Here is a 24386-nt window from a genome sequence, read left to right as displayed (position 1 = left end):
AGGTGGCATCACGAACAAGTGTAAAAGAACATTATTTTTTCCTACAGGACAAAACTCTGAGATCTGAAAAATTCAAACCTACATTTCTAGTGTTGCTTTGCTGTATGAGCAGTTGCTTTTATTGCTTCAAATAGATTGTCTGGTCATAGAGACATCACAGAGATTATTACTGATGTTCACAAGCTAAGCAGTATGGCATGGGGCTCATACCATGAGTAATGTATGTAGTCTTTGTTAAAGGTAAAAGAGCACAGAGTAAGAATTGTAGCACTAGTATGCCGCAGTTTACTTCTAGGTAAAAGATAGAATTCAATTTAATCTCTGAAGAAATATGTTTGCTTCATTCCTGACTGTTTGTTGTTTGGTTTTGTTTTGTTTTGTTTTGTTTTGTTTTTTTCCCAATAGCTTGCACCTTCCCTTCCATTACAAGAAGATTTCATTTACCACTGGAAAGCAATCACCCATTACTACATAGAGACATCAGGTAAAACAAGAAAACATTCTTTTGTCTCTTTATTGTGAAAACTAGAATTACCAATTCCAGTGTTGTTAAAAAGTAAAGATTAAGAAATACTAAAATGAGTCATGTCTTTTATCAAAATACAAACAATAATAATTAGTAATTAAAAATATTGTGTACCTGAATTCATTCCTTTAAAAAGTAAGCATGAAAAATGATTGAGGGAAGGTCTTCTTTCCTGAGTACCATGTAGAGAATTGTAGCTTTTCGCATCTGACCCAATTTCTGTTTTCAGATATTCTATTTAATCTAAACAGACAACTACAGAAATGTAGTCCCTGCTGTTAAACTTTTTCTTGTTTTGCACCAGGGATTTTCTTTTTCTTTCCAATATTTTAGCAAAACTAATTTTATGGTCATAAATTTTTCCAGACATACATGAATTCTGTGTGCTGAGTATTAGGTATTTTTTCTTTAGTGTCTTGTCTCCATGAAAGGTATTGTCATAACATAGCTCTGAAAAGTGAATTTGTGAGCAGGTTTAGAACACATTTTGTTGAAACTTACCCAGACTTTATTCTGCTCTTTAAAAAAAAAAAAAAAAGGTATTCTGATGAAATATGGCTGTAGTTGCTTTTTCTTAAACTTTTCCCTGGTTTCCTAAAACAGTTATGCAACATTTAAATTTTTAAATTTTGGTCCTAGTTGTTGAACTACTAAGTTTTAAAAGTGAATGTTGCCATTCTTTCCTCAAACTGATTAGTTCTTTGTTTCTGTTACAGTAGCTAGTGAGTCTGTGTTTGTGTGTGCGACTGGTGATCTTGTTTATATCAATATTTACTCTGACAAGCTGAAACTTGACACTTGGTTCTAAATACCCATCTCTTGGAACACTATGTGATGTTTCCTAAGGTAGAAATGGCAGGGTGGTAGGGGAAAGCTGATACCTGCGATTATGTGGTGCACAATAAAAGCTGACCTCTCTCCTACACTTTCAAAAGTCTTGTGAAAAACAAGTTTCCACTCATTGGATATATTTCTGCCCTCTGGAGTGGGAGCAGAATCATGCCTAGGAAATTCAAGCAGAACACTCCAGGTTAACTAAACACTGTGGTAGAGACCAAAATCACTCTGACGTGGCAGTTTTCCTATGTGATCTTGTTGCTATTTGCATGCAAGTGACAGTTATTTTTAGAATATTGTGTAAGAACCAGTGACCATTTCCCTAGTGGGATATTTGTTCAAGTAGAATTTAGCTGAAAAAAATAAAAAGGAAAGTCTCCATGTGGACGCCCTCTGCAACATGTTATTGCCAGCTTCCACTGCCAGTGGCATAAATCCACAGCAGTTCCATGACTTTAGTATAATGAAGTCAGAGTCTCACCCTTTCCTTCAAAAAGTTTGACAGAATGCTGTCTTAATGCAGAAAGTATAAAAGACAAATCTATAAACTTTTGAAGAATAAACAGTATAGAGTTTGTGTTTTCTTTCTTATCATTATTTATTTAGTTATCTAGTTTGTAAAGGAACTCATCAGCTGCAAATTAAGCTGGTGTTAGAGGCTGTTCATAGATTTCAGAATACTATGTGATGAGTCAAAGAGGAAGTTATCAAGACAGTGTTTACCATCCAGAAAATTGAGAGGGAGTTGAGTTGAACCGTTCACTCCCTAAGCTTGGTTTCTGGCTGTAAAAGTTTTATTTTTTGACTGTGTAATTAATGCATATTTTGAAATTCGGCATTTCATCTTTTCCCCATTGCAAGGTTAGATATCTGCCTAATGCATATTCCAGTTTACATTTCCAGATATGGTTCTGAAAATTCAATTTAAGAAATGTTAAAAAACTTACATACTATATATATGATTCATTAAATGAGTGGTCATGTTTTTACATATTAAATTTGTAACTGAACTTAAGAAAAGTGAGGAGACTATTTTAATCATTCTTAATTGCACATCTCTTCTATTTAGATGACAAAGCTCCTGTGACTGATACCAACATTCCTTCTCACCTGGAACAGATGTTGGATATTCTAGTTCAAGAAGAAAATGAGAGGGAATCAGGTGAAACAGGACCATGTATGGAATATCTGCTACATCACAAGATTTTGGAGACACTGTACACTCTAGGAAAAGCTGATGTATGTACTTCTCAACAGAGCAGATTATCTTTTGTGTGAGCTCCTAATTGTAATAGGGACTGAAGTTCTACAGCAGGTGGTAGTGTGGGACACTAAACTCTAGCAAATACTTGTCTGCTGAAGTTACCAACAGATTACAAATACCAGTCTTTCACAAGTGTGATCAAAGTGAGATAACCAGTGAGATGCTCACTAAGGCAAAACCCTGAGATTTGTAACTAACCACTCTGATAATATTGATTGTGAAGATAGAAGTAGGAGAAACATTTTTGTTCAGTCTAGAATTTTTCTGAGTTCTACAAGACAGTATTATCCCTCTCTGTCCGTTGTTAAGTGTTGGGAGATTTTGGGGTGAAAAGTGCTGTATTAAATGCAAATTTTGTTTAATTTTTCTGAAAATGATGAGTTATTGCTCAGAAAGACTTCCATTTCAGAAAGCATTAATTTAAGCTGATCCCCAGAAAGCTTTCACATCCGAGTCTTTGGTATGCATGCGGCAGTGTTGTCTGGCTCTTCTCATGTCTGCTTTGCGGCACATGTGAAATTAGTTTAATGGTCTTGGTGCATTCTTGTTGCTATCTTTCTTGGCAGTGTTATGAGCTGAAATGTACGGGGTTGGATGGATCATGGAGTGAATTAACTTGGCAGCCCTTTTGCTAGAACTTCTTGTATCATGATGCAGTTAGGAGAGCATGGTGTATCCTGTTCAAGGATAAATGGAGCTCTCTGTGGTTTGATTTCAGTCTTTTTTACACATTGTTGTGAGTTTTTAGTCTACTCAATTTTACATATATAGACAGTGAAGGAACCTGGGATGTTCCTTGCTCTGGAAGGACCAGAGCTCTACAATTCCTGTTACCACACCAGCTGTCCTGCAATCAGGCTAAGATACCTGATGTATTGAAAATCCTTGCTCAGAAATACAGCTCATTCAGTAATCTGTAAACTTTGTCACAAAACCAAGACGAAATGGTGACATATGTGAAGCGGGTAATTAGCAGTATGTTTCTGAGAGTTGAGAGAAGTCATTTTGCGCTCATGCAAATACGCCTGTACAAGCAGTTTTTGTACAGCCTGTCTTTACACTTTGCCACTTGTGAGTTGATACATCTGAAGTAAACACACAGTTCAGTGCTTGCAAGATGTTGCAAAGATCAGTTGCAAAAAGAATAATATCCTTTCACAACAATCACTTATTATGTTACGTTATTGTAGATGCACCCTGACAGTACACATTTAGCCATTCTTTTAATGCTCAGTGATAATTAGGGTTTAATAGTCTAGGGATAATTACCTTGGAAGGAGATCCAGGTAGGCAGTTGTCATTCCTGGCTGTTGCCACCCATGCTCCATTCACCTGTGCAGTGAACCAGATGAGGGAAATGATGTGGGTTAAAATTAACCTTGGGAATAACAGCATTTATTAACATGGTAGAAGACATTGGAGTCAGAGGGGCTTTAGCTAGAAACAACAGTACATAAAGGGCCATGAGCCATCAGATCTCATGTATATAGGAAAGTACTTTCATGTGACTTGGTGCATGGGGGACAGCAGAACAAGGGCCTGGACGTTCCAGAGATATTTTTGATTTGTATTCTGCTGAATCTCAGGGAAAACAACAGCTTTCTCTTGTCCTGGAACATATGTGCATTTATAAACGCTTTATTTGTCTAAGGTTAATTGCCCATGAATTTGAAAAACCTTTTGTAGACATTAAGATGTTTCTAGTTTGTCATCCTATGTTTGTGTGTACTGACTCACTGAACTGCTGGATTTTGTGGCACAGTATCATAAAAGACAGCTGACCTGTTGCCAATTAGTTCAGAGTTAATTTCCCCATATCACTGTATTCATACAGAATATTTCCTGGAAAGATTAGTAGAAGTCTTCACTGGAAGTATCTGCACTGCAAGTAACTGGAGGTATTAATAGTTTGAAAAAGAAAACAGTAATGAGATGCAGCATTTTTTGTTGATCTCTGTTAATATCCATAAAAGTAATGTGTTAACAGTTGATGATTTTTTTTAAAAATACTTTTGGATAAATTATTGATGTTTAGTTAGCCATTTTGAATGACAAATTTGCATCTATGTTTCTTTCCCTGTTTGTTGTATTTTTGTTATTGTTCATCTGGTTTTGTTTCAGTGTCCTCCAGGAATGAAACAACAAGTTTTGGCTTTTTATACAAAACTTCTTGGAAGAATACGACAACCTCTTCTTCCCCACATAAATGTGCATAGGCCAGTGCAGGTACTGTTCAAATTTTAAATAAACTATATTTTTGCATGACAAATTTCTCTTATTCTTCTGTAGCTAATGGTATCTTCAGTTCTTCCGTTGTCAAGTAAGTTAAAGAAACCACTCGGGTGCAATATAAGTTTTAATGTATTGATGATTAGAGCCTTAAACTGCCCCTGCAATGCAAGTCATAAAGAAATCTTTTTCACCGCAATCTAAAGCTAATATTCAAGTCAATAATCATACATCATTGTAGTATGCATATATAAAAAGAATTCAGTCTGTCATTCCTAGAAAAAGCTATAACTTTGTGTCTTAACTGTTTGCTTTTCTTTATGTGGCAGAAATTAATCAGACTGTGTGGTGAAGTTCTGGCAACACCAACAGAAAATGAGGAAATTCAATTTCTCTGTATAGTGTGTGCAAAGCTGAAACAGGATCCATACCTGGTCAACTTCTTCCTCGAGGTGAGTAAATCATATCAAAATTTTCTAGGTGTATTTACTGTGTCACAGACAAAATCTAATATAGAATTGGAGGTACCGCCTCGTGCTTCATAGCTTAGTTTTCATTCACTCTGTGATTTTCTTCCTGTGATATTAGAAGTATTTTTTTTGTTTCCAGAGACTTGATTATTTTTGCTAGAAATTCATTCAGGGCTTACAAATATACCTGCCTGGAGTCCTTATGCTTTGCAGTGAAAGTGCCTTTAGAGTAGGGATAGGAGTGGTAATATAGAACGCTGTGTGAGGGAGACCTTGGATTTCTTATGTTCTTTTTTCTTCAGCCCAATAAAGACTATGGGACAGATTGCATGGAGCATTGAAACCTTGCAAGTTGCTAAGTGTTCTGCAGGATTGGGCCCTTATTTGGTAGTGGCACATATGGTCTAGCTGCAGTGCCAGCTCACAATCTACAATATGACATTATTTTCCATCTGTAAGAAGCCAAATATCTTTACTCCCTCTTCGAACTTAACATGTGGCATTGATGAAATCAGAGTGGGAGGAGAAAGAATTTCTAGACTGACTTTCTGTTCCCATTTAGAAGGAGCATATGAAAGTTTAATTTATAAAAGTCCATTTAGAAATGCCTGCTGCTCCCACTTTGGTGTTTCCTATGATGACACAGTGTCTTTTAACCGTATGATACATAGGTGAAAAGATGTAGATACAGTGTCCTCCAGGGATATTTTACAAGCTTTCTGCAAACAAGATCTCTAACAGCAGAGGCTGCTCAACTGCAAAGATACATTATTTTCCATTGAGTATATGAATATCACTTTTAAGTCAGTAGGAAAGAATCCATCTTGAGTTTATTTTTACCTTAATTAAATAGCACCCTGATTGCCATTGTATTCGCTGTAGTTGTACGAGCAATAGAAAAGGTGTAAGGCTTGAAAAGTTAGTGTATAAACATTAGAAGCACGCAGAAGCAAAACTAGTAGATACATTACACACAGAATATGGTAGAAGTCCAAACCAGGATTACTTTTAATGTCAATAGCAACATTACTATACCATCAGACATGGAAAACCAGATGATTCCAAATTTCAAAGAGATCTCTAGTTTCACCAAATACTGGCTATAGAGTTCAGACAAGTTGAAGAACATTTCTTGTAGCTCCTGTTTCCTTCACAACATTATTCTAAATGTTGTAGCCTAATGTATATGTCTTCACAACTTTTGATAGTTGTTTCTTGATAAGGTATTTGGGGTGTAGAATTCTCCTGTATTGGAATAGAATATTCTCGTTGTTCACATCTATGCCTCTTAGAGGTGCTATTGTTGTAACTTGATAGCTGTTTCTGGCCTTCAAATGCTTGAAGGGGTAAATGTACAGAATTCTGTGTGGCATTTCTCTCTCAAATCTTCAACACCTATAAACTGAAATGCAGATGGCTCTCTCCAAAGCAGTCTGTTTGTATCTGGTAGTTTTGCTTCCTTCCTTGACTTTTCCTGATCAGTTTCTACAGTAGTTTATGAATGTAAAAAACTTGAGTATGTACAAACCCAGGGTTTCCTTTGTGTGATTCCATACCAAGTAGTTTGTTGGTAGAATCTTTCACCTATATTGCTTAACCGATAAGGATATATGGCATGACTGCATCTCCTGGGCAAGTTACTTTTGTTGTGGAAAGAAGAACTGGAAGAGCTGCATTCTACTTTTTTAAACGTTTAAAATCCATATACTATTTTATTTTTACTTCAATTTATTCTTATCTTTAAATCAAGTTTTCCTTGTTCTTGTGTAGAAAGAACATACATAGGAATGTTTGACTTATCACCTCTATCTCATTATTTTATGCTAAACTTGTTACCTCATGTTTTTCCGTATTCATTTATTCCTTAGTTGCACCATCTCATCCTTAGAAACTTAGTTTCATCTCATCTCATCATCCCATCTTAACACGAGATACTCCCTGCAACTGATTATTCCATGCAAAGGGATGGTTGATTATCTGTGTTTGGCTTCTCCTGTTGAGACCTTAAAGAAGTTCTAAAATAGCATCCATTAAAAAGTTGTACCTTCATTTTATAAAAATGAACAATAGTTTCATTATTCACTTCTACTTTCAATACTACAAATTACCAGTTTCGTATTTCTCATTATGAATTAAGTAGGGATTCTCATTAGCTGTGATATCACTTGATTTTTTTACAGAATTATTTTTAAATGTATCTGAACTTAGACATGGCATCATCCAACACAGATTTAAAAACTCTGATAACTACATATCACAAAGATATTAAAATGTATATTGTCTGCTCTCTGTTGATGCTGAATTCACTGAGAGGAGTGTTTTGTCTTCAAAGAGTTGAATGTGTGTTTTATGTAACCTTTTCTATTAGGTCATTCAGGATCCTGTTTTGCACCTTTACAGGAGGCAGGTGAGCAGCTGAGCTGCAGAATTGCATGATCAGGCAATAAGAAGCCTAAATACACGCCAAAACTCTGCCTATGTGTTGTTCAATGTACAGACTGCTTTGTGGCACCAGCCAGTGTAAGACTAATAAGCTATGGACAAATTTCTAGGGCATTTATAAATTTATATATGTTAGGTTTTCTCTTCCATGCCTTAGCTAAACAAACTATGGCCTTTCAAATGACAGAAGAGTTCAGACATGAGGTGATAGGGTGGTGTAAGATAAAATAAGTATTTTACAAAATATTATCTAATTTTTGAATAAAGTAGCTTTTCTCTTTGGCAACCCTGCCTGCTACTTGAGTAGTGCCAGCACCAGTGAATAATCCAGGACTGAAAGGCAGTTCCAGCCTTTAGTTCTGGCTCATCTTTGTGATTCCCATGTATTGATAAAATATATGGGAGGATACTGGAGGACTTTAGAAGATTCAGGCACAGGCAGATATGGTTGAGACAGACACATTTTGGTTGCTTTTGCAGCCTTATGCATTTCATACTATAAAAACCATCTATATGTTGAAAGAGTAATTTTTCTACTGTAGTTAAATATCATACTTATTTTATAGCATGCAGTGTGCTGCTTTTACCACTGGTTTGGCTCTCCAGGGAACTGGGTATGTGAGTGTATCACAGTGTTCAGTACAAATTCTCCACAAAGAATGCACATCAATCAAGCGAGCATTCACAGCAGTTCTCTAGTTTGCTGCCTGAGACTGTTGTGCAGTTAGTCCCTGCTGTTTGTATGCACTAAATGCCATTAACCCCAAATGGTTTAAATTATTAATGCTTAAGATATATTTGTAATAATTTTGGTGTTATCATAAAGAAGGGGAACCATTTGGATGTATAATCTCACTACTATACTCGCTTGAAAAAATGTCTGGTTCTGAAGTCTGATTTATGGTTCTAATAAAGTGTTACTCACTTGTGCTTATGCCAGGCGGACACTGAATTCTTGCCTTGCTGTGAGTTTCTTCTTGGTGTCACAGAGCACAAATTTAAATGTCTTTTTATGTCTGGAGACAGATTTATGGGAAGACAGATGGGTTGCTTTTTTTCAGGTTAAGTAGAGATGCTTTGTAGCTTCCGAGAAGGTTCTCTGTGATCTGTTATAGTATCCAGTGCCCAATGCTAACTTCTAGTATCTTCTGTCCTTTCAATCTACCCAACTTTTTCTTCATGAGAAACAATTTGAGAGTACTCTGCTGTCATAAAAGATGGTTTTTTCCCTTTCCTGTTGAAGATAAGATCTCAAGGAGTTTAGAATGAGTTTGATTGTATGACTCCAACTGGAAACAGTGTTTCAAGATGTTAGATGAATTTGAGGTCTTGACCTAGAAAGGGATGTTTATGGGTGCACTTATAAGGTAAATGAAAAACTTCTATCAAATAGTGGGAAATCAAGTGAATTATATGCCTTCATTGGTGGGCAGAGAAAGACGCCACCTATTTGTAAAAAGGGCATATTCAGCCTTGAAGCAAAATGGTACAGGGCTTAAGAGAAATTTAAGCAGATTAAAAAATGCTCTAGGTTTAAAAACTCCCGTGCTCCCACAACCCATTACACTCTACATGGTTACTGTATCAAGCCTTGTACAGAACTACTTCAAATGCTGATGTAAACAGTTTGCTTTTAGTAAATTTCTGCTTCAGGATGAACAGTAATTTCAGTTTTGTAATTCCAATAAAATACTTTGCAGAATAAGTTAAAAGCAATGGCTTCCAAAGGATCAGCAAGTGTAATCACAGAAGACATGCTAAAAGGCCAAGATTTGTTGACAACAGACACAGAGCAGGCAGTTCAGCCCGAAGAGATACCCAGTGGTGCTGGAGCGGAGCAAATGGAGAAGGAAGATGACCTGCTGCAACAGGCAGATGATCTCTCTTTCAGTCTGGATGAACTGAATGTCACATCATCACCTGAGTCCTCCACTGTTTGTCCAAATCAAGACTATAATTTAGTGAACTCTCTACTAAACCTCACTAAAAGTCCTGTGAGTTGTGTTTTTTGTTCTGTTTAATGTGATAAAATGAAATAGTTTGGATGCTGTGTGAAGTGGGCAGAGGGAGTGAATATACATGTGTGTACACGCTTTATTTCAGCTATAAAAAGTAAAATGAGGTTTTGCAGGCAGTTTTTGTAAATTGGCAATTTTCTTTGCCAGTTCAGATTAAAGTCAAAATACTATTTTAGAAAATTAATATTAGGTTTGTTGATGGTATGTAGGTGTTTTTTGAGCAATTTATATAGGATGCTAGATGTTTCACAGACAAGCTACACAGGATAATCATTAGGTTAAATATACCACAAGGGAATATTTTAAAAACTACTTTTGATTGTACCGACTTAACCAAACCCACTTTTTTTTTGTAAAGGCACTGGGCTATTTCTAGGGGTTTGATTTTTAAAAAAAAAACAAGTGCTGTATGTCTTACCCAGCTCCATCCTCGAATTCATACTCAGATTCTTTCAGAAAACTTAAGAGGACGGCTGGTTAAGCCTGTAATTGCTACAACAGCATTGAGAGCAGAAAACTGCATCTACCGATGTACCTTGTTGTTAAGTGATAGTTTACATTGTCTAATCTTTTGGTCTTAAGCTGACCTACAGCACTAGTTCTGTCAACCTGAAGGTTACAGTTGCATTCTTAGTATTTGACATGGATTCAGGTGAGATTCTTTATTTTGTACTGTCCAAATTCAGGAGAAATAAGCTGAAGTTACTGGAAAGGCAACAAAAATAAATGCATTCATACACTGTGGCGGAATGGAGAGGCTTTATCTGGGATATGTTTTCTTCTTGATTTCAAGTGAGCTTCCTTCACCCTCTGACTAATTCTTCCATGCCCTTCTGCCAGGACGGCCGGATAGCGGTGAAGGCCTGCGAAGGCCTCATGCTTTTGGTGAGTTTGCCAGAACCAGCAGCCGCCAAGTGCCTGACTCAAAACACTTGTTTATGTGAACTGTTGACAGACAGGCTGGCCACCCTCTACAAAGCCCTTCCTCAGTCACTGGATCCCTTGGACATTGAAACAGTGGAGGCAATTAACTGGGGGTAAGAATTTTATTTTAGTATTTAATACCCAGAGTGACTTTACACCCCTCCCTGAAACTAATTTTCTGTAGGTAGATAAGATGTATAAAATACTCACACCCCCATACTAGAGCCTTGAGAGCAGAACTGAGATCCCAGCTGCAGCACAGTGGTACGACTTCGGGTGTCCAAAATACGTGTGATTTATGACATAGGGCCAGGTTTGGCTGCCAGTCCCTTGCAAAAATTCCTCAGGAGGCAAGTTTTTCCATTGAATTACGTTAGCAATTTGTGGTGGTGTAGCTGCAGTATCAGGTACAAATTATTTTCTTGTTCAGATGTTAAGGATTTAGGAATCAAACTTTTCACTGTACACAGAGAGCACTGTGTTCTCCTGCAGGGGGCAGGAAGGATGTCTTTGTAAACAGGCTGTTGTTGCAAAATTTTTTCAGTAAAAAAAGAAGAAGGAAAGAGTTACTGCATAATTCATCAGCATGAAGCAAAAGATACATGCTTGCTATCCTAACTGCTTGCATGTTAGATTTTCAAAACATTTGTCTTCTCCACTCTGCCTTCATTATTATGAATTGCTCGTGTTCTGTTAGTTCTGAGACATAAGTAGGCATATGCAAAATAAGTACCAAAATTTCTGGTAGTTGGAGTTTGAAGTTAAAAGGGAAAAAACCACAACTTTGAATACTGGATAAATAAGTATTCTACTGCTTTACCAAAGAAAATTGTGAATTTGTTATTCCATAGAGCCTTTAAATTGAGATAGATGTTTTTTTTCTGAAAGATGCAATCTAGTTCAGGTATACACGGTGGTTTTGGTAGACTTGATTGAGGTCACTTACAGAGTAGAGAAGAACAATTGCCTTCATTTTATGGTTCTCTGACTACAGGAGTTATTGATTCCATTTCTGTGGTCTGTGTTTCCTGGGAGAACAGTTTAGGTCATCAGTTTTCTCTTCTGACTCAAAAAATACTTAACCAGAGTTCTGCTGTACATGCTACGTATCCTTTAGCATGCCACTGAAAACCTGTGTAGTAATAGCACTGCCAGATTAGTAGAGACCAGCAGAAAAGCTATTTTAACTTTCATTTTGTTGCAAGCAGAACATTAATTATTCTGTTAAGTTCAGTAAGAATAAAGTCCAAGATTCTTCAATTACTTGTAGACTGAATAAGTATTTTTCCCTGTGTTCCTTAGTTTGGATTCCTATAGCCACAAAGAAGATGCATCTGCTTTTCCAGGGAAAAGGGCGTTGATTTCGTTCCTTTCGTGGTTTGACTACTGTGATCAACTCATCAAAGAAGCACAAAAGGTTTGAAATGTTTACAGATGATACAAATATATTCAGCAAATAAGTAGTTCAATTGTTTCTTAGCTTTTGAGTTTGAGACATACCATTTTGTACTTTTGTTTCAGACTGCTGCTGTTGCTATGGCAAAAGCTGTGCGGGAGCGATTTTTCGTTGATGTTATGGAACCCCAGCTGATGCAAACGTGAGTAGCATCGCACAAGAACAGAATCTGAATCAAGCTGATTTTTTTTCAGCTGAAATCCACTACAAACCTGACATGAAATTTTTTGTTCAGTTCAGAGATGGGAATCCTCACATCAACTGCACTATTGCATCGCATTGTGCGTCAAGTGACTTCAGATGTCTTGCTGCAGGAAATAGTTTATTTTATACTTGGAGACCACAGAGAGCCAGAAACTTTAACAGATATCAACAGACATCCGTTGCGACACAGGTTGATTGAACACTGTGATCATATTTCTGATGAGGTGAGAAGTGGTAATGATATAATAATGTCTGCTGGCCAGTTCTGTCTTGCACAGAGTCTGTAAAAACTTGTGAGGTCTTCTCATATTTGTGTCAGATAACTCTTTTTTGCCAAGGAAAAGAGTCCTGACTGCCAGCTCTACAAATTCCCTTTGGAAATTGAAAGTCAAGCTAGCACATTAATAAACATTCTTTGCTAAATTTGCTCGTCCCCTGTGCATATCTAGTTGTGCTTGCTCCTCTGTAAGATACAGCAAAATCAGTTTCTGTAATTGCATTTTAATTCATGCTTTGTTATATGTTGCATCACTGTTATTTTCCATGTTGTGTCAATTCTGCCATGTTATCACATAACCTTAAAAACTTAGTATTTTTTATATAAAGTAACTGTGGTCAGAGAATGTACACAATACCAATTAAAAGTTATAACTTTAAGCACTTTACACACAGTAAATGTCGTTAAAATAATTGACTTCAGTAAAATCACTCCTCAGGAGCTGCCTGTTTCATTTTTTTTCTGTGAAACAACCTCCAGCCTCTACTTTTTCAAATAAAAACCAAGCTTGCCTGAAATACAGATCTATGCCTTCACATAGGTATTTTTTTCAGCATGCTTACCTGCTCACCCTGTCAAATTGGGTTATCTGTATAAATTAGTTGATCTTCGCAAAGCTAAGCACTCTAAAGCTATCTTTAAAAACTGTCTCTGTATTGCTTCAGTCTCCTTTTAAAAGCCTACATAATCTGTCAATGTAGAAATATTAGCCTATGGTTCTAGACACAGTATCCCAGTATTACTTTATTATATTCTGGGTATTTATTAATATGTCCCGTTCTGTGTCTCACTTGCACAATGATAACCATCTTCCACCGTGGATCTGATTGTAATATGGAAATCTAAGTTGTAAGTTCTCTGGATGTTCTTTATATTGTTGTCAGTTTTTAGAACAATTTTTGTTTTACAGGGAGAAAATACAGCCATATATTGGTTTTCAAATATGTGTGAAGTCTTCATACATGTTTATGCTACATTCAGCATAACAATTTCCTAGTTTTTCTTAGGATTTCTGCTTCCTTCCTAATCTAAATAAGTATTTGCAATGTTCTAGGGTGTATAAATGAGATACAAGGCAAAGAGCAGGCAGTGATGCATCGGTTTATTGAATTTTTACCTTTTATATTGCAGATCAGCATAATGACTTTACGAATGTTTGAGCACCTTTTGCAAAAACCAAATGAGCACATTCTTTATAATTTGGTTCTGAGAAATTTAGAAGAAAGAAACTATACGGAATACAAGCCTTTCTGTCAAGAAGATAAAGATGTGGTAGAGAACGGACAGATTGCAGGAGCAGTGTAAGTTTCTTTTCTAAGAGAAGTCTTCACAACAGCTAACTTGGATCCTTATTTTTAGAACAAAACAGGATTTTTTTTCAGCAATTGAAAGAAAAGTGAGCATAGGTAGCACTTTGAGTGCTCTATGTATTATCTGTATCCATAAAGTGATGCAGAAACTCCTATATCAGCAAATTATGGCGATTTTTAGAACAGTAACAGAAAAGCTAAAATTATCAAAAGACTCCTTCCGGAACAGTAGGCTCTCAAAGGTCTTCATTTATCAGTTTACTTATGCATCTGCCTAGCTTAAGTCTATGCATATTTGTGTTGTTTTCAGTGATTATTCTTGAAATCAATCACCTCGTTGTCTTGCTTACGTTTATGTTCTTGAATATTTTTTGATGGAAGAACTTTTCTGGGACACTTTACATGAAATGTTTTTGGGTACCCTACGTAACTCATGTAACTCTTATTTTTGCTGATGGGGGCTTAAGGACTAGTCACACCAGCTATCTGAGTCATCTTAATTTAAATGTTTCTGAGTCATCTAAAATAATCTAATGATTTCCTGGAGTATAACTCTCTCTCATGTAAAAAATGTGTCTGAAGAGTTTAAGTGATTTAATGCAGTGAATTTGTATGAGTCAAAAATGTCTACTCTGTTGTTCAGGTCCAAGAAGTTATGATATTTTTTCAAAACAAAGTTTGTTGGGTATTTGAAAAGTTTGTTATTGCTGCCTATCAATGAGGTAAAAAGGCGTACATATGATAGTGTTCTGGAAAACATCCTACTTGTTCAGAGAAGAAAAATAGAAAGCATGCCTTTTGACCCAGAGATTTTCCTGCCTTATATAACATTCTGTGAATTATTGTTTTTGTCTAATACAATCTCACAGAGACCTAGAGGAAGATCCATTATTTACGGATCTGTCTCCAGATAACACATTGTCAACTCAAGAGTGGCTCAGTGCTTCTCCACCTGTCAGTCCAGAACATTCAAAAAATGATGGGAAGACTGAAGTTCATAAAATTGTAAATAGGTGAGTTGAAACAAACACTTAAAGAAGTCTCTGAATGTGTGGGTGTCTGCACACACTGTGCAAATTAAATGTACTCTGTAATGCTGTAATGGATGTTATTCTGTGCCAGCTGGTAAAATGACTCCACAGAAGGAAATTATGTGGCATTTTATCAGAAAGCTACTCCTGACAGATTAGAGCTTACAATAAGTAAAAATAATTTAATATAAATGAGAAAATAGAAGAACTTTGCAGCTAATAATCTAACTGAATACTCAGAATCCATCCTCATTGATTATTAAACTTTATTTTCTCAAAAATATTCGTTATTTTTAAACTGCTGTTACAGGACTTGACCTTCCTGGAGAAGTCTGGGGAGTCTTGGTATAAACATTTTAGTGGAAAAAACCCTCAAACTTCCTAAAGTTCCTTAAACATGTACATAAAAGGAAATAATTGCCATGCTAGAGATAACCTTCTGTTCCTTGAAAATCAAGGGGCATCTCTGTCACCTGTAACATACCTTAGTGCACGTTAGACGTACTGCAAATTGGATATCACAAGGAGGACAGGCTCTGCTCTAAGCAACTTAGTGAAGGTAATTCTCTTAGCAACTAGTATTAGGACAAATGCTGTTTGCTCTGTTAATACACAGCAGCAAAGCAGCACTGGTATTTCAGTGCTGACCTGTCTGCTTACCCAGAAATAATCAAAGGAGTTAGCCAAAGGAAGCAAACAGCCTGAGGACAGCCGGCATAGAACGGCACAGTCACTTCTTGCCCTCTTTCCCCCAGTCGTGCTATATATAGTTTGTGGTGGACATGGCTTGGAGCAAAGACGCAAAGAGCAGTCTCTTAAATTCACCTCCTATAACCTCCATAAGTGAATAGAAATGTTGTCAGGATTTGCAGCGTTTTGCAACTTTTTGTATTTTTTCAGATAAGATGAGCACCATACAAAAGTCGGCTACTATATATTTCTGTGTATAAATCTTACAGGAGCCTCCAACAGTTCTTGGGGTATGGAGAAGGCTGAAATTTGGAAACAGGGTCCAAAGACTGAGTTTTGGTTTGCTGTCCAGAAATTTTAGGCCTTTGTATTTATTTTTTAAAGACAGACAGTTCCTCTCTAATAAGATTCAGAATTTCCTGATGCTTTTGAGGTCAGATATTGGTGAAGTAATAAGTATTTGCACTACACACCTGGCAAAGGCAATGATATTTGTAACTTGGACATTTACATGCAAATATTCCTGTGTTCTTAGATGTTCATTTTTTACCACAACAAACTATGGTAAATAAACCTGCCTGTGCAGTAGGTTAAGAAGAATTTTAACTAATTCTCTTTCTCTTTTGGCTCATTTATTCCCCTGTGAATTTTTCATATGCTGTAGTAAGATGGAGCCTGACCTTTAGCAAATACTTGACCTGGTTTTGAATATTCCTTTTCATCTCCATTATGTCTAATTCTCAGGAAATGCTTCCATTGAGGTTTTTACCTGTAGTGCTAGATACAAAAATTCTGAGGTATATATCTTGTTATTACGAACAGTAGTTAGAATAGATGTGCTTAAATAGATTTTGTATTTTCTGCTCTTCACATAAGTTATGGTAGAATGGTGGATTTATTGGCCAGGCAATTCAGTATTGTGTACACTGTTACACATGAGGAGACAGTATTGATCTGGTGCTCTGTGGGTTGTAGGTATTCATTAATGTGCTTTTTTTTTCTCTTTAGTTTTCTCTGTCTTGTACCTGATGAAGCTAAGTCATCATACCATGTGGAGGGTACAGGGTACGATACTTACCTCAGAGATGCCCACAGACAAGTAAGTCAGTGAAGCCTTCCTTAGTCCTTAAGAATTTGAAATGCTTATGAGAGTATACAACTGGTTCTATAAATAGTCCTACTAAATGCATCTTTTGGTAATGGAAGATGGGAAAATTCAATTTTTACTTTCTAATGAAAACTTACCTTTGGAGATATTTTCATGGTGAATCCACCTCGTATTGCTCTAATGGGAATAATGGATGGCATTAAATGCATTAATATTCGTATAACAAATAAACTGAGAGAAAATCTGAACTGCTGATAGATTCTTAATTTGCTTTTGCATTTATCTGCATTCTGTTGGAGAATTGCCTGCCAAGCTGTTTGAAAGGACTAAAGGGAAATTAAAATGCTGCATAGGAGTTATGCAATCTGGGACTTCAAAAATAAAAGCTTATCACAGGGAATGCACAGCCTAAGGCATTCAGGTTTGAAGTTGTGAGGTTTTGTAGGTAGGGAAAGCTTTATGATTTACTGTTTTGAAGTAAATGCAGTTTTTGTTTTTACAAACATAATCTAAAGTTTCCTTTGTCAGAGGACAATTGCTGTGTATTTGCAGCTTTCTTATTGAAGCACTGTGAATCTTCTAGAATGGAAAAATTTATGCAAAGGAGTAGAGTAACTGGGAGAGCTATATTTAGTAGGTACTTCAAAAATTCCATAACCGCTGAATTATGATATCAGCAGTTTAAGATGGGAAGCTTGGATTTCTGTATTTATTATATTGTTGTATCTGTAGTCTCTCCTGAAAAGAAAGGGAATAGAAAACAGAGAATAAGGAAACAAAGGCTGATGTAAAATTCCCCTATGTTCTATCCTTGGATGCCAGAAAACACATATCATCTTTGTATTTCTTTCATGCCTTGGGAAAAAGAGTATTCTGGGAACTATTAGAGAACAGAATTGGTTTCTGTCGCTTCCTGACAATGATATGGCTACTCTTAAAATATTTCCCCCCTAAGAATAGCCCTGCCTATTGCTGTTATTACATCCAAATAGCTCTTCTGCTTCTGTATTTCTACTCCTGGAAGCCTGCACAAGTAAGTAAGCTACATGCAGTGAAGAATTTCTGAGTCTGTTTTGTCTCTCTTTCGCTACTGTTTATTCCTGTGTTCCTTATTCTCACTGCTATAACCTGTGCTCCTTTCAGGGTATAATTCCATGAAAGTGAGACATCAGGCAGCCCATAGCAAATACGAGGCAGAGGCAGAGAGTGAGGAAGACTGTTACGGGTGGTAGGAAACAAAGAGAGGGAAGAGGAAGCATGAAATATTTTTTTTATTTGTATCTCCTGCATATACACATGCCTCTCCTGTGCTGGGAATTAGGGAGCAATATAGATTGGACAACAAGATAAGCTACACATTATACAGTGAAAGTGTGGTAGTGTACTGACAAAAGAAAGCATACGAATGCAATTCCTGCTTTAGAAGAACCCTGATCAAGATGTGTACTGTTGGCTTTGTTTTGTGTTTTGACCCCAGCTGCTTTTTTTCTGTTCTCCACTCATTGTTTCTGAAACTACCCATTTAGCTACAGATTATGATTTTAAGGTGTATGGACTATTAAATGGTTTCCATGGAGGTTTGAGTCTCTTTTTCTCGCTATTCTGTTCTAGTTCCGGGATTACTGTGTCATCTGTTTACGGTGGGAGTGGCCTGGATCTCCCAGACCTTTGGAAAAGTGCAATTTAGAAGCATCATTTTTTGAAGGACACTTTTTGAAAGTCCTGTTTGAAAGAATGGGCAGGATTCTTGATCAGGTAAGAAAAAGCAGGTTATGAGTTCTGTTTCTGGTGCTTTCATCACAACTAAAGGGCTAATCACCATAAGGTCCCATGTGTTCTCATCACTCAGATCTCTATTATAGCTTCATATTATTGTGTAATGTCCCATGTCGTTGGTGGAGGTCTCTGTAGATTGCAGGATATTATAGTGATCGGTATTATCAATTTAACAAAAGCAGAGAACAAAAACTCTCTTATCTTTGTTAGCCACCTTTTTGTGTACTAAATGTTTTCTTGACCAGAAATATAATTTAAATTGATAAGAAAAGAATATCCTTAAGATAAAAGATGAGGGTAAGACAGTATCAGGAATCCTTCAGCACTAGCATCACTGGTTCCGTTTTCGTTTTCTAGCATTTACACTTAGAAAGCATGTACATTTTTCAGTAAATAAAATACTGTACAGCTCCGTTCTGCCATATTTCAGTGAACTTCAGTCTGAAGTCTTGTTCAGGAAGCAATGTACATCACTGTGTAGGATGAAAGCAACTTAGTGTATCACTGCTAACATTTCCCCCATTTTTTCACTGTTAAACTGTTATCAGTGCATGGAAAGTTTATAGAAGGTATCCTTTTCCATCTGCAATGTAAAGTAGTTTTTTTCCTGTTTGATTATCTTCAAATAGTAAAAGTACAGCTGCCAAGGGCAAACAAATGAGATGTGATCTGAGTGAGTCCTTGTTCTGAAAAGCAGGTGTGACTTGTCAGACCCAGATTAGTACAAAGGAATTTAAAGGCAGCGAATTTTCCTGATGTGTGTTTGTTTCTGTATCTAGCCAGCCTGCATGACCTATTCTGAAGAGAAGTGAAGTGAAGGCTTAGGGAGGTGAAAAGGAGGTTGCCCTGTGTGAATACTTAATGTTTCTTTGCCTTCTCTAAACTCTGGACTTGTTAGTCAAGTCAATGTTGCTGCTTTAGATCAAGAAGATAACTTTTCTTGCCAGTGAAAATGAGCCCTGAAAGCCTAGATTACCCTCTCTGTAATACCAGCTGGAGTTGCTAAAAAAGCAGTAGTACCAGTTTTGGAAGTTTGTACAATTCTTTTCTGTTTCGAATGTGGGGCTATCTACAGAATAAACAATTAGCTGTGGTGGTGCCAGTTTTCCACAAGAGTCCTTTGAACATATAAATGCGTAGGAAACATGGCGGGAAGCCTGTAGTAGCCTCAAGGTCAGCTCTGTGAGTGTTCAGGGGAGAAGGTTGTTTGAGAGTACCATTTTTTATAATTCAGAAAAGAAAGCCAAATGCTTCCATTGCTGTATTGTGTGTTCTCAGGGGTTTGCTTCCAGTAAACACTTCACTAGTTGAAATGGTTATAGATTGGAGTCAAGAAGAAATCTGGGCATCATCAGCTCTTAGGAAAAACAAGACTCATGGATATGAAAACCTTGTCTGAGCAATGACACATGAATTATAAAAAGTAAAGAACCCAAGTTACATCCCCCGAGAAACACCTGAGTGTCAGATACATATGATTACAACAAAAATAGCATCTGGTATGGAAGCACAGTGCCCATTTTGATATACTACCTGTCAGCATGACACACATGTGGGTTAGTCAAGCAAAGTGTTACGATCTGTGGTGTCAAAAATGGTTCTTGACTCCAGAAGAATTAAAATGAACTGCCTGAATCAGACAGCAGGGTTAAATTCTTATTATAACCCAACACATCCCTGTCCTAGGAACCAAACTGAAATTCCTAGGGGTTATTCACAGTGAAGCACATAAATCACATAGAAAAAAACCCAAAACAAGAAAACCTGCCTCCTGACTATGACAAATTTGATATAGTGGGTTCTGATGTCCAGACAAAGTGAAAAATGTTGAAAAGCCTTTAGTGGGGACACAGTACTGCTTACAGATTATGTTAAATGTCTTTTTTGTTTTGTCACAATACTATACTTTTATCAGTTTTTAGCAGTAGATATCAGAAAAGTTTGTAGAGGTGGTAGATATCCTTAACGTAGTTTTTGACAGGAGATAGCTGGGGCACAGAAGTCAAGTAGCTTGTTTCAAGGCTGCTCAAGTCCAGTACCTCATCTGCTGTTATACATCTCTGTGGAATTGACTGTTTCCTAAGAATTTTGTAAGAACTTCCTGAACTGCAGATTTTGCTGGTTTTAACCTTTTTAGTTATAGAGAAATTTTTAGGATGTTATGTGATATGAGGCTGTCTTACTGAGTCTGCTGACATATGGACAGAAATAAAAGCTCTGTGTGAAGAAGCAGCTTTCCTTAATGCTCTCAATTAGTTCAAATAGCAACAGCAATCTGTCTGAATAATGCAGCACGTGTTTCTACTTTGTTTCCTTCTCTTCTTGTGAACATCAGATAATGCTCATGGCTTCAAAGCTTCCTAATGAATTGACTGACTTTGACAACTCTGAAGACCTTCTCCTACAGTTCAGCTAGGTAGACAGTGGAGTGGATTTATGGAAGGAATTTGTGCCTCTCTCTGCAGAGTAACTTTTCCACAATAACTGAAAATGTAGCGATCTCTTTTTACCTGTAACATCTCATTTGTTAGAAGATTGGGATGAATCTGTTGCTGGAATATCACATAGAGAAATAACTGCTACAGACTGGGAGAAATATGTGCTTTCATTTTAAAAGATCTATAAGACAACTCCCTTTGCAGTGCAACAGTGTGTGGTAATGAATTCAGGAATAACCTAAATATTAGTTAGGTGTCCACATCTAGTCAGTGGAAATTTTGACCAAATAGCCCTGGTAGTCTCTGGAGCTGTTAGACTGAAATTTTAGTGCAAAATTAATCACTTTCTCAGCTTCCTTGACTGTGTTGACTGAAAGCTCGAATCAGTTGCCTTTTTGTGGTGCCACAAGCTTGTGTTTACAATACAGATCTTGCAGGATCCACCCTCTGTGGGACCGTCAGGAGACCAACAGATACTCTTGAGCATCTGAGATGGCACAAGATGTTTGTGTGTAGGCTAGTGTGTATCAAGTGTCAGATCTTTGTTGAGTAGGCTAATGCAAGTTCAGGCATGTAGACACCTCTAAATATATCCGTATTAATGTGAAACTGAATTCTTCCAAATCTTCCAGTCTGGAAAAGGGAAGAATCTGTTCTCTCATTCTTCAGTGGGATGCTAACTTGAGAGCATAAAGATGATAATTTGAGGCCATGAAATCATCCTCTCCTAGATGCAGTTATGCCACTGAGGATGCTAGTGCCAGTACGCAGTCCAAGGGATTGAATGAGGGTTCTGTAATCTACTTCAGGTAAAATCAGTAAGGTTGAGTTAAACCATCTGGGTGTTGGTAACATCTTCAGACTGGCATGGGTGTGTACCAAGGGTATGTCTGCCCATCTCTTGTTAATGTAGTCTGTTCTACCACTGAATAGGTGGAAGGAAATTCCACTGGTTTGCAAATTTTGAGCTGAATTAAAATGTCAGTGTGTTTTCACTGTGATGAGAAAATCAAAGCTGGAAAAAAAGTACTTGTAACATAAAGGAGCTGTGGCGAAAATGCTTGCTTTTCTGGAAATCAGTTTCTCATTGGAATGGTAAAATCCTTTTAGCTAGTCACTGTTTTTTTTTCCAAGAAAGTTAGGTACTAGTTTTTCCTTTTAGCTGATTAGCATCTTCCAGCATCTGACAGTGTTGCCTCTCCCATTTGGCTGAACAAGCTCAGAATTTCATGCTGCTTTCCCAGCCTAGGACTGCCTCATCTCCCTTAGCAAGCTGCCACAAGATGACCACGCCTTCTGCAGTGGTTCTTTACAAGAATAAAGAAAGTAAAATAAGAGAAATACTGTATTAGCCATGAACATAGATCTGTCTTTCTCAGTTTCCTGAGCTCATATACTTCACAGGTATCCAGGAGAAGCAAGCAGGTGTTTAATCTAGGCTGATTCTATGCTATTTGTTTAGCTACTGAGCTGAAGAAATGTTTTACAGGAAGAGGACTTATCCTACAACAAACAAGTGTGCAAAAGCTTCAAGTGGTTGTAGCAGTTATACAGAATAACATCTAATACCTAACTCATATTCACATCACTCCTGTTGTGGAAAGCAGGGGGTTTGGGCCTGTCTTCTAATCTAATTTTTTTGTCTTTATTTATTCATAACCCTGTATAGAAGGTTCTAGCAGTTAAATAAACACTGTCTGGGTGAAAAGAAGCCAGCATGAAACTAAGCACCATGTTTTCCTTTTTTTTTTTTTGTAGCCCTATGATGTAAATTTACAAGTTACATCAGTGTTGTCCAAACTGGCCTTGTTTCCGCATCCTCATATACATGAGTACCTTTTGGATCCTTATGTAAACCTAGCTTCTGGCTGCAGGTCTCTCTTCTCTGTTATTGTCAGGGTGAGTAAACACACAGTTAATATTTACATAAGGCTAAACAGCAGCGATATATTTAGTGACTGTAGTTAGTGGTAGTAGTTGCTGGCTAGTTTAAGTTGGCAAATGGCTTCTCACTGAAAATAGATACTTATGCTCTTGATTTGAGAATCAGTATTATGGATTTTCTACCAAAAACATCAGAAAATGTATTTCCCAGCATTTATTTTCATTCTGCATGTCTTGAAAATTGTTTCTTTCCTTGCTTTAATTGTGTAGATACAAAATATCCCTTCTGGCAACATTATTGCTTTAAACTGGACTAGGTCGTGTTGTTGTCACTTGCAGGCAACGTCAGGTAGTGCTGTAAGAGCTATCCAAGAGATGGCCTGGATGAATATCTCCGCTCACCATCTTTTTTGAAAGTCCCCTTCCTTTCCCTCTCTAATTCCATCTCTTCCTGCCAGACCTGCATCCTAGAAGTGCTGGCTGGGTGCCTGTTGCACTGCCGTCTTCTCAGTCAGAGATCCCTCGTCTGCCCCACACACCAGCTGTTACTAAGCTGGTCAGGAGCCTACTACTGGTGCTTGCCCAATACTAACGAAGGGCTTAGCTCCCTTTTTCCCAGCAGCCCTCACCATTTCAAAATATAATCTTCATTCTCTTCCCTTGTGCTTTCCCTAAACCCAGGAATTTACTGGTCAATTGCTTGCATCAACATTTGCTAACAAATAAATCATTGGCATAATTAAAATAAGTAATACCATTTGTGGCAAGAGCTAGTAAGGCTCAAGAGTTCCTATCCTTTTGTCTCTCGTTACTTTCTGTGCCTACTCACCCTTTTTTGGGGCAGAGCAGATACTTTGCTCTGCGTTGAGCCTGTGAGGATGCTGAAGTGGGTCTGCGTCCTGGGATCTGAAGGCTGTCGTTTAACCTTGCTGCCAGGCACTCTGCGAAGTTGTTAACTTAGTGTGTTGATGGCGTTACACTTTACAGGTCGTTGGGGATCTCATGGTTAGAATCCAGCGCATCCCAGATTTCACTCCCAAACTTCTGCTGGTCAGGAAACGCTTGCTGGGCTTGGAGCCGGAAGGGCCCATGTGAGTAAATATGTTGCATATTCACCAAGACCCCCAGTTGGTTTTTCTGTGCGCCAGTCCTGACTCTCTGCTGATTTTTCTTCTCTTTCTCAGCATTGACCACATGACGTTACTAGAGGGCGTGATTGTGCTGGAAGAATTCTGCAAAGAGCTGGCAGCAATTGCATTTGTGAAGTATCATGCCTCATCTACACCATAAGCAGCCTTGATGAGTAGCCAGGCTGTAAAACCACCGAGCCTGGTCCAGACTCTGGTGACAACACCCAGATAAGAAGAGGTGGTGCCTCCTGGAATAGTGTCAGTTGACATTTGGCAGAATTGGAAGACAAGTTACTTTCACCAGATGTTGACAATGTAAGATTGATTCAAATGGATTCAAATGGACCTAGAATCTGACTGAAGGCATTTGGG

General features: G+C 37.5%; 1 protein-coding gene across 1 annotated transcript; it reads left to right on the top strand.

Annotated features, from left to right (window-relative positions):
* Nucleotides 1-405: 405 nt before the first annotated feature.
* Nucleotides 406-24174, top strand: FAM160B1 (family with sequence similarity 160, member B1; the record flags this gene model as incomplete). The annotated part of the gene is made up of 16 exons (XM_010078064.1): nt 406-484; nt 2433-2602; nt 4749-4853; nt 5186-5308; nt 9469-9762; nt 10627-10823; nt 12013-12127; nt 12232-12308; nt 12402-12594; nt 13779-13948; nt 14827-14970; nt 16687-16777; nt 18398-18541; nt 22759-22899; nt 23872-23975; nt 24069-24174. Coding segments are annotated over 16 exons (2253 nt in total), but the record flags the coding sequence as incomplete, so codon positions are not given.
* Between the last annotated feature and the right edge of the window lie 212 nt (nt 24175-24386).

Source organism: Pterocles gutturalis, unplaced genomic scaffold (assembly GCF_000699245.1).
Source record: "Pterocles gutturalis isolate BGI_N339 unplaced genomic scaffold, ASM69924v1 scaffold27343, whole genome shotgun sequence".
Classification (NCBI taxonomy): domain Eukaryota; kingdom Metazoa; phylum Chordata; class Aves; order Pterocliformes; family Pteroclidae; genus Pterocles; species Pterocles gutturalis.
The sequence above is the reverse complement of the archived record's forward strand: the minus strand, read 5'-3'. Positions and strand labels throughout refer to the sequence as shown.